The 10,526-nt window shown below is 37.9% G+C and overlaps 1 protein-coding gene across 9 annotated transcripts; it reads left to right on the top strand.

Moving 5' to 3' along the window:
- The first annotated feature begins 1,040 nt into the window (after positions 1-1,040).
- Positions 1,041-8,433, top strand: LOC103714155. 9 transcript variants are annotated; one of them, XR_005509815.1, is made up of 7 exons: positions 1,041-1,705; positions 1,819-1,983; positions 3,361-6,900; positions 6,971-7,042; positions 7,180-7,356; positions 7,714-7,870; positions 7,964-8,433. XR_005509815.1 is itself a non-coding variant. In XM_039122083.1 (4 exons), the coding sequence occupies exons 2-4, from the start codon at positions 6,769-6,771 to the stop codon at positions 7,996-7,998; spliced, it is 324 nt and encodes a 107-aa protein (XP_038978011.1). In that variant the 5' UTR covers positions 6,113-6,325; positions 6,418-6,768; the 3' UTR covers positions 7,999-8,433. The 9 variants fall into 9 exon arrangements, 2 of the variants coding, with proteins under 2 accessions (XP_038978008.1, XP_038978011.1); XR_005509817.1 differs by lacking the exon at positions 6,971-7,042 and having other exon boundaries at positions 3,361-6,327; positions 6,442-6,900; positions 7,180-7,870; XR_005509814.1 differs by lacking the exon at positions 6,971-7,042.
- The last annotated feature ends 2,093 nt before the right edge of the window (positions 8,434-10,526 follow it).

Below are 10,526 nucleotides of genomic sequence, written 5' to 3'. Positions count from 1 at the left end.
GGAAACCATGGCTTAAGTTCTTAGTAATGTCTGAAAATTCATGCCATAAGTGGCCACTTATGCCTGGGGGGATATTTTCTGCACCATGCCATGAATGCGGTTTCTAGATTTGGCCTCGGCCTGTCACCCACTGTCTAAAGGCATCATGTGTAAGAATCTTAAACCAAAATTTAAAAAGAGATGCAACAGGTCGACAGTTACAAGAGAGGTGTTTTTGTTCTTTTACTGGATGGTTGGCTCCAATTCATATGATTATTAAAGGCCGACTGCTTGATTTATGAGTGTCAACGGTAATCCCAGTTTATCAGTTCCAAAGGGTCTATACCTCTCTCCGGTCTGCTCCGTCTCTCTCGTCCCTCACTCCCTCTCCCTGTTCTTCTGCTTGCCCCTTTGCGCCGCTCCCCGGCGGCCGTCTCCGTGATTCCCCACTTACGCCGGTATCCTCTGCTGCTTCAGTTCGGATCAGACGGCCGGTAGGGGACGCTTGATAGTCTCGGTCCTCCACCGCGTCATAGCGGAACCGGCATCCTCTCCTCCGCCGGTGCCGGGGCTGCCGACTCCCTGCCCTCCCCTTCTCCGCCACTGGAGCCTCAGATTATTGTCTCCCACCGCCTCCCGCTCTGTGCCTCCCCGGATCCCGTTGTCCCCTCCGGCTGGTTCACCTACGCCCACGACGGCCTCGTCCTTTAGCTCCGCTCTGGCCTTCCCGCCGGCGCCAAGTGCCTCCAGGTTACTACCCCTCCGCAGCCTCCCCGACGACCTCGACCCAGGCCACCCCAAGGCCGTCGCGAGAATGTGGTGCGTTTCGGTAAGGCAGTTAGGAGAGAGAAAATCAACAGAAAATTTTCGGAAGGCGTTTCGCTAGGTTTAATATCAATGGCGGTCGTATCCTGACGTGTCGCGATAAAAATCTAAAATATTCCTGGTCCGACACAAACTACAATATATATCATTGATCGACTCCCACCCGCTAATCCATCTCTTCTCATTGTGACACCATCACACGTGTTCTTTTCCTTACCTTCTTATACAGACGTTTAAGATATGCGAACGTTCGTGATGATCTTTTGCTTTCCTTCTGATACTGACGTTTAAGATATCTGTATCAACGAAATCAGCAAAGAAAGGGAGAAAAAAAAAAAAAACAAGGAATCAAAAGCTCCACTTTTTAAGAAGCACAACTAAGTTTCCCCGCAATCATCACAGTAAGCATGGAAGGGTAGACAGAATCAGCAACTTACCCGACTCCATCCTCCATCACATTCTCTCCCTGATGCCTTTCAGAGACGCAGTGCGAACCAGCACCCTGGCCAAGTCGGGCATGGACTTCGACCAGCGTCTCATCTACTGCCACAGCTCCTCGACTTTTTCAACGCCATCTCGGGGGATTTTAGGCTGCTTATGGGCCTATTATAACCTGAAGCTTGAGGCAACCGTCTTCATGGACTACGTCGACCGCGGTTTGCACCTCCGCAATGGCCTCAATATCAAAACAATGCCTCTTTCTTTCAATGCCCTGTGTCCCGTGTTGATTCTTCTATCAGGTTCGGGGCTCGAGGGGGGCCGGCCCAAGCCTTGGGCGACCTAGCCCCGGCCCAAAGAAAGGCCCACGCCCGACAGTGACTCCTATCTCCTAGCTACGGATCCGTAGAGGTAGAGGCGCAGAGCCAACGGCTACTTCGACAAGACGACTGAGCCACTGAGGGTGAGTCGCCGCGACGCCGTCCGAATCCCATCGCCCATCGTCCCTTTCTTTAAAACCCTCATCGTCCTCCACTCCTCCTCTATCCTCATCGTTCCTGAGCTCCTCTTCTGCAGCTCTGCTTCAGTCTTCACCGACCACTCACCGGCGCGGTCGTCTCCTCCACCTCCCCGGCATCCCCCGGCTGCAGCACCGCCTGTGCCCACCTTCATCTCCCGCGACCTCCTCGCCTCCCTCCCGTCCCCTGACTCCCGTCTTCTTCACGTCAGCCCGCTGCACTTGTGAGTCTCTCTTTCAGTCTCTCTAGATGGACAAGAAAGATGTTTGAGGAAATGCCTATGAAAATTTGTGATGCGTATAGCACCTAAATCAGTGAAAGAGCCAAGTTCAACATCTGTAGTGCCTCTTCTATTGAGTAGTTCGAACCAAGACTAAAGACTTGGATCAACAAGTTCAAGCAGACATCCCTGCTCTTGTAAAACACAGGCCTGCAGTGCATTTAGAGGAAAAGGAGAAAGCAAAATACCAAAATAATTCCTTTTATCTTCCATTCTCAAATCCACTCAATAGTCTCAGACTCTCAGATGGGCTTGCAAACTTGAGATCTTCCATGAGGGGACTCAGGGGAGTAGTTAGGATCACAAAATTTCTTCCTGGTTTTATGTTTAAAGGTGTTGGATTTGAGTGCTTGTAATCCTGGAAAGAGGACCAAGAGGTTTGCCTCTTCCTTCTGTATACTACCACTGTATACTACCCAGTCTGCCATCCATGAGCACAAATTATGCATTAATTTTTAACCTACTTTCCAATCATTAGAACTCTCTCTCTCTCTCTCTCACTCACCCACACACACACACAACCACCCAGACCCCACACACGCATACTCCCTCTCTATGGTCATAACAAGAGTAAATGAGTAATGAGCGTAAAATGATCTTCTTTGTTGTGCTTCCAGTCTTCATACTCTAATACATCTAACAAGCATACCAAGGACCAGCCTTCCCTATTGAACAAAAAAGAGAAGATAACTTTTATTGCTATGCTGAACTTTTATTGCTATGCTGCAAGCAGAAGCTTTCCACATTAATTGCATCTCATGATTTATATGCAGCAGGTTTTCTTACCTGCTAGTTATTTTTCAATTTCCTTCAACATTATAGCACCAACAAGATGAATAAATTTTCTTACATACTTTGAGTAATCAAGAATTTTCATCGTAGTTAAAGTTGGGCTCAACTTCTCTTTATAAGATCTTACATCTAAATCTGATTTGTAATGGAGATTGTTTGTAGATTCTGTCACAGTTTGCAGCCTATCTCTCCATCCATGTTTGGAACAACTCTATGCATAATATGCCTTCTTTTATCCTTTAGTGATGCTAGTGGTCTGGGCCAACTGGGCCAAAGATTATAGCACATAGATTAGGCTAACGGTATAAAAAGACGGCAGCATAGTGGACTAGGCCAGGGCAGCTAAGGAGCGCTCTTGGCCTCCAAACTTCCTCTAGCTATCAATTAACCTTCTACACTGCCTTAGAGGCCACTACATTACATCTGCTTTGTTTGTCAAATAACCTCTTATGGCGTATTATGTCATCTAACCTCTCATTATTCTTTTCTAATTTTGATTGTTGGTTTCATCTTAACGTTTTTGAATAGTTTGCATCCTGGGCGTTCTCGAATCTCAACGGTTGTGTCTTCGGCCTCTTCTCCAACTCCACCCGTCAGTCTCCGGCACCGCTTCTCGCCGTCGAGTTCGGCCTTGCTTTGTTGGGACTTGAGTTTGTTTTTTTTGACATTATCAAGTTTTATCATTTTCAACTCTTTTATATTTTGATTTGTTTGTGGTGATTGTCTTAATTGCTTTTTTTGATAATATAATTTTTAGATTCAAATGTCTAATAGAAAATATGAATGTGGGTATGAAAAACTCAAAAAGAAAAGAAAAATCGAAGAACTCATTCAATCTCAAAAAGAAGCTCTAGATAGATTTGTTATCACAGACAAACAAAACACTACATCAAGTTCAACTCAGGAATTAGCAACAAAACAAGCACCCAAAATAGAGTTAGAAGATGACATGAAAAGAAGAACTAAACAAAATGAGATTGACAACCAGATTCGTAGTGAAGAACACAATGAGGAATTAGATGGAGATAGTATAAATAAAGATAGTGTAGAGCTTAATAAAACTAGTTCTATTTCTACAAATATATACGATCCTGGTCAATGGAAACAGATCGATACAAAGTTGAGAGATATATTAGTGGAAAGAGGTCCAATTAGAGATTATGATCTTCATTTTCCTAGGGATGAAAATAATAGACACTTCTCTACGCTACATTATATTTGTAAATTACCTAATGGTGAAAAACATAATAGAAGATGGTTAGTGTATTCGAAGGATTTGGATAGGGTATATTGTTTTTGTTGTAAATTATTTGATTCAACGCCTAACACGAATCACTTAGTCAATGAAGGAATTAGAAATTGGAAAAATCTAGGTATTATACTCAAAAGTCATGAAACAACTAATGAACATATTACTAGCATGAATAAGTGGATTGACTTAGAAGTAATATTGTTGAAAAACAAGACAATTGACAAAAGTCTCCAAGAACAAATAAACCAAGAGAAAGATCATTGGAAAAAAGTACTATTGAGAATTATTGCTGTCGTGAAAAATCTTGCAAAAAATAATTTAGCATTTCAGGAAAAGAATGAAGAGATCTATCAAAGCAATAAAGAAACTTTTCTAAGCCTTATTAAAATGATTGCAGAATTTGATCCAGTAATGCAAGAACATGTTCGACGCATTCAACATAGAAAAATTCACAATCATTATTTAGGTCATAATATTCAAAATGAATTGATTAAAATGTTGGCATATGAAATTAAAACTACAATAATCAAAAAGATTAAAGAAGTAAAATATTTTTCTTTAATACTTGATTGCTCTCCTGATGCAAGCCATCAAGAACAAATGACCCTAGTTTTAAGATGTGTAGATACTTCAACAAGTCCAGTAAAAGTAGAAGAATATTTTTTAGAATTTTTAGAAGTACATGATACATCTGGAAAAGGCATTTTTAGCGAACTTATAAATATAATAGAAAAACATAAACTTGAGGTTAATGATATAAGAGGACAAGGGTATGACAATGGGTCTAATATGAAAGGAAAACATCAAGGTGTACAAAAAAGATTATTGGGTATAAATCCTAGAGCATTTTACACACCATGTGGATGTCATAACTTGAATTTAGTATTATGTGATAGTGCTAACTCATGTCCTAAGGCTATATCTTTTTTTGGAGTGATACAACGAATTTATACATTATTTTCTTTTTCTACAAAACGATGGAAAATTTTACAAGATAATGTACCCACATTGACTTTTAAACCCTTGTCACAGATACGTTGGGAAAGTCATATTGAAAGTGTTAAAGCAATTAAAAGCCAAACTCCTAAAATAAGAGATGCATTAGTTCAATTAGCGGAAACTAGTGAAGATCCTAAAACAAAGAGTGAAGCCACATGCTTAGCTACATATGAGATTGAGAATTTTGAATTCTTATTGGGCATAAATATTTGGTATGATATCTTGTTTGCTGTTAACTCAGTTAGTAAGAACTTACAATCTGAAAACATGCATATTGATGTTGCTATCAATCAATTAAAATATCTTCTTTCTTATTTGAAAAGTTATAAGGAAAATGGATTCATAACTGCTTTGAATAAATCTAAAGAAATGGCAAATGAAATGAAAATAGAACCTACATTTCGTGAAGAACGTGTGATCCGTAGAAAAAAATAATTTGATAAAAATAGTGATGATGAGATAGCAAGATCAGCCGAAGAATCTTTTAGAATTGATTACTTTTTATATATAGTAGATCAAGCTATTTCTTTAATTCAAAATACGTTTGAACAATTCACCATATACGAAAATATTTTTGGTTTTTTGTTTAATTTTAGAAAGTTAAAATCTTTGAATGAAGAGGATTTGAAAAAATGTTGTCTTAATCTTGAAAACTTTTTAAAGCATGGAGAATATTCTGATATTGATGGTCTTGATTTGTTTTCAGAGTTAAAAGTTTTAAAAGAAGTTTTACAAACAGAAACTAGTACCCCTATTGATACTTTAAGTTTTATAAAAAAAACAAATTCTTTTCCAAATGCATGCATTGCTTATAGAATATTGTTAACAATACCTGTAACAGTTGCTTCTGTTGAAAGAAGTTTTTCAAAATTAAAGTTGATAAAATCTTATTTGCGATCAACTATGTCACAAGAAAGATTAAATGGATTAGCTATATTATCGATTGAAAATAGTATTTTAATGAATCTTGAGTATAAAAGTTTGATTAGTAATTTTGCATCTCAAAAAGCTAGACGAATTATTTTTAAATAAAATTTTAAAGTATTTTACACTTATTAAAAAAAAATTACCATTTTTTTTCTAAAAAAAAGACCTCTCTTAGTGAGTTTGTTTTAGGCCCCCAAATGCATTGGGCCGCCCCTGCTCGAGGCAATGTTGAAGAGCTCCACGTCTCAATCTCTAGGGACCATTATACGCGCCTCCCCTACTTGCATGATTCCTTCTCCGCCTGCAACTCCCTTCAGGTACTGAAGCTGAGATATGGTTAATTTCTTATATTATTTGCCGGTGTTTAGCTCGCTGGAGACATTGTGCTTGGAAAATATTTTCTTTACGGGCCATGGCTACTTCTCATCTAGGGCTAACAATGATATACTACAAGCATCCAAGTTGGAAGGCCATGCTGTTTTTGATTTTGCAATCTACCCTAGGCATAAGAAAATGACCCTTGATTCGTGCCATTGGCACGCTCTCTTGCACCCTGAATATTGGTTGTCCAACGCTTGAAGAGCTGAACTTGATGGGAAATGGTGGATTAAAAGATATTAACATCGCTGCTAAAGGATTGAAAAAGGTTGTGCATGGCGAGGTCACTCATTCAAGATCTCCGATGCTCGAACTCTCAGGTCGTTCAGGTGGCTGAGAAGTAGCACTGCTGCCTTATCTGTTCCTCTTGCAGACTTTATATGTCCTCTGTGATTCAACTTGGCAATGTAAGCCATTCCATACTTGCCCTTCCCACACGTGGCAGTGTAATGAAGCTTCTACATGTTGCTGCTCAAGCTCATGTTTTAGAGCTGACTGAGAGTTGTCTCAAGGTGAGTTTATCTGCTTCTTATTATCAATTTGATGATATATTTTCTAATACAGTCTTCTTGATACGAGCAGATGTCGAAATTCTAATTTTGATATATTGGTTTCTGCTGAAGCTGCAAACCATCCATGAAAACATGCATTAATGTATCTGCCAAAACTTGTACTGCAAAAACATATATATCAAAACATTTCTGACCAAGATTTATCATTGATTCTGATATTTGTCATTGATCTGAAATTTTACAGCAGTTTTTTTCCTTTATGTTGTTTACATCATGCAGTTAAGCCTTAACAGCAGGATGGAGCTTGCCTAACTGTGCCACAAGGTCTTACAATCAGTAGTGCCACAGCTGAAGCAACTTGAAGTTCCCAAATCATACAGATTGGATTTGGACCTGTTAAAATTCATTGATTGATTGATTATGCCAAACTTTGTCAGCCTTCTAGTCTATATAAAGGTTGCTCCAGTACATTGTAATAGATAGGCAGAAATACAATTTTTTTTCCTTATTCTTCTTTTTCAATAGGACCAACTGCTTTTCTGAACACTAAATGCTAAGATGCTATGAGCTTTAGCACTAAAGAAGCAACTCTTTGCTTTTCTTTCTAATATGCACATTGTAAATCTTAAGTTGGAGTTTTTTTCTTCCTTTTCGAGCAGAGGAAAATCTTAAATTGGAGCAATTTTACAGCAAGAAAGTAAACTATCTTGTTGTGGCTACTTGTTGAGAATGTTTGCTTGATAAACGAATGGAATCACCTTTTTCATCTTTTCCATCAACCGGCTTTATACTTGCTGTTCTTTATATTCCTAGGTACTCTCTTACAACGAGGATCCAACTGATCAACTCCCCACTTTTCACAATGCCCCTTGCCTGAAGCTCAAAATGGATGCAGTTATCTTATTCCCCGTTTGTAGAAGGCGTTCCTTTTTAGAAACTCTTAGTCATTCGATTTGTGGACAAACCAAAGGTAAGTAACGAAATCTTATCATTTCATATTCATTTCTCAAGCAAACTGCCTGCAGAGTTCAACTTGTAATGTTTATTGCTCTTTGTTCTGTAGGAGAACTGGCCCTGGCCCTTATGCAATATGTATGATGAGCCTCAAGAGACGAGCTTGGATTGCTTGTCCCATCACCTCAAGAGAGTAGAAGTCATGGACCATGTAGGCCGGAAACAGGAACTTAAAACCGCAGCCACTTGCTGAAGGAATGCAGTGAAGTTAGAGAACTGGATCCTTCACCTTCCCCAAAAGCTACACGATAATGTCAATTTTCTAGAGGGTCCCCAAATTCTTTTTGATTGCCCAAGAGTTTCACCAAATGTTGTAATTTCACTCATCTGATTGTTGGTGCTGCAGTAAGATTGAAACTTAGGGAGCTCCATATTTTTTTCAAATTAGTTTTTTTTTCCTGTTAAGAATTTAGTTTGGAACTCCTGGCAGTTAGAAGGGAACTTCAAAACGGCCGGGAACTTGAGAATATTGAGTAGAAACCTGTTTGTTTAAGAGTATCCAATTGAAACTGGTGATAATCTTTTGTCTATCATATATATATATATATATATGGTTGTACGAGTTCTCCGATCATCATATGGATGCCGGTATTAATACATCGATATTACTGTGCTCAACTATTATTAAAGTTCATTGCTCAATATGCAATTTATATTAATAACATAGATATTAATATGCTTAATTATCGTTGAAGTTTATTACTTAATATGCAATAAAAATTTGGTCGTTGAAGCCTTTTATGTATTATAATTTGTTATGTTATAATGTTACATTTCAAAAATAGGCTTAGCTAGTACAGAGTTCTCCATTTACCACATGAAATGCCAATATTAGTAACGTGATATTAATATGTACGACTATCATTAAAGTTCATTGCTTAATTTGTAACAGAAATTTGGCTATTAAAGCCTTCTATTTGTTATAATTTGTTACATAATTATGTTGAAATTTAAAAATAGTTAGAAAAAAGAGAAAAAAAACTATACACTGGTTATAGCATGGAGCCAATATTAATGATAGAAGTATTTATATGGAGGCTTAACTTGTGTGGAGTTCTCCGTTCGCCATTGAACATTAATATTAATGATGCAAATATCAATAATGAGATTTTTTGACTATAGTTAAAGGTCGGTACTTAATATGCAACAGAAATTTAGCTATTGAAATTTTCTATTTGTTATAATTTATTATATTGCTACATTACATCTCAAGAACAATTAAAAAAAAAGAAAAAATCATACTCTATGTAGCACATGGGTTATATGCTAGAATATATCTAAAATAAAGGCTTAACTTATGTGAAGTTTTCCATTCACGACGTGGACATTGGTATTAATGATGTCAATATTAAAATACATCAGCCATGATTAAAGTTCATTGCTCGATGTACAACAAAAATTTCTATGTTAAACCCTTATATTTGTTAGATTGCCGTATTGTATTTCAAAAAGATTAAAAAAAAAAAAAGGAGAAAAAGAGCCCTGCACATCATAGGGGGGTTCCTATTAATGATTTTGGTATTAATAAAAGGAGTTTCTGCATGAAGGCTCAGCTGTTGCAAAGCCCTCTGGTCACTATCAAGATGCCAGTATTAATGATATGAGTTTCTACCCAGCCATAACTATGCCGAGTTATTATACAAAATTTTAGAGATGGCAAATTCGAGCAACATCACAAATCAAAAATTATTCTATCTTTCTCTAGTAGAGATAGTTTTATCTAATGCTTGTGTGTATGATGCCATATTCTGAGTAAACTTTTTCACATAGCCTTTGTTTACTTATGTTTGGCATCATATGTTGGAGAGACATCAATTTGAAAAAAGTCTGCCATATAAAACTAAATAAAATGCTCAGAAACAGTCTTGAAAGCGCCAGAGGAATAGAATTGCATCTGCTTGGAAGATGAATGTGGCCTTCCATGTCATTTAATCATGCCGATGTGTCAAGTCTGCTATGTTAGATGTAAGCTTGTGTATTGTCACTCATGTCAAATTTGATGCTACCGCTAAGAAAGAATGATAATAGCCTACTAATTAATGGCCTGCACGTTTTTTGGACTTGGTTATAGTATAATAATACTATGAAGGGCAACTTGCAAATTTAACTATTTTCAAATAATCTTAAATTATTACATGGATTGTACATTCTAGGAATGGCTATAGGATCAAAAATTGGAAATTAGGCCTACTATTTAAAAAAAAACAAAAAATAAGAATATGTTTGAAAAATCAAATTTGTTAATCTGTCCAATCCATTTTCTTCTGAATACTTATCCTAATTGTAGTCTAAATTCCGTCTATCAATTTGTTAGATCATAAGATGAAAAAATTATATATATATTTTTCTTCTACAGAATAGACCGTATCATCTATCATTCTATAAAAAATTCAGTCTAATTCAGAACCTTGGGAAGGCGAAACTGGCGACCGCTTCTCACGCGAGTTTAATTATGGACAGGAGCGGATCGATACGAAGACCGCGACCCGGATATTCCGCGCAATGGCACTCACGAAAATCCTCCCTTCCCCAAGACGCTGCTCGCCTATCCGCCGTCCGATCCCCGTACGGCGGGCAACGTACGGCTGTGCTGGGCCCCACGGAGGCGGAGT

The sequence above is a fragment of the Phoenix dactylifera genome, chromosome 2 (genome assembly GCF_009389715.1).
Source record: "Phoenix dactylifera cultivar Barhee BC4 chromosome 2, palm_55x_up_171113_PBpolish2nd_filt_p, whole genome shotgun sequence".
NCBI classification, from domain to species: domain Eukaryota; kingdom Viridiplantae; phylum Streptophyta; class Magnoliopsida; order Arecales; family Arecaceae; genus Phoenix; species Phoenix dactylifera.
Note: the sequence above shows the minus strand (reverse complement) of the source record. Positions and strands in the feature narration are given on the sequence as shown.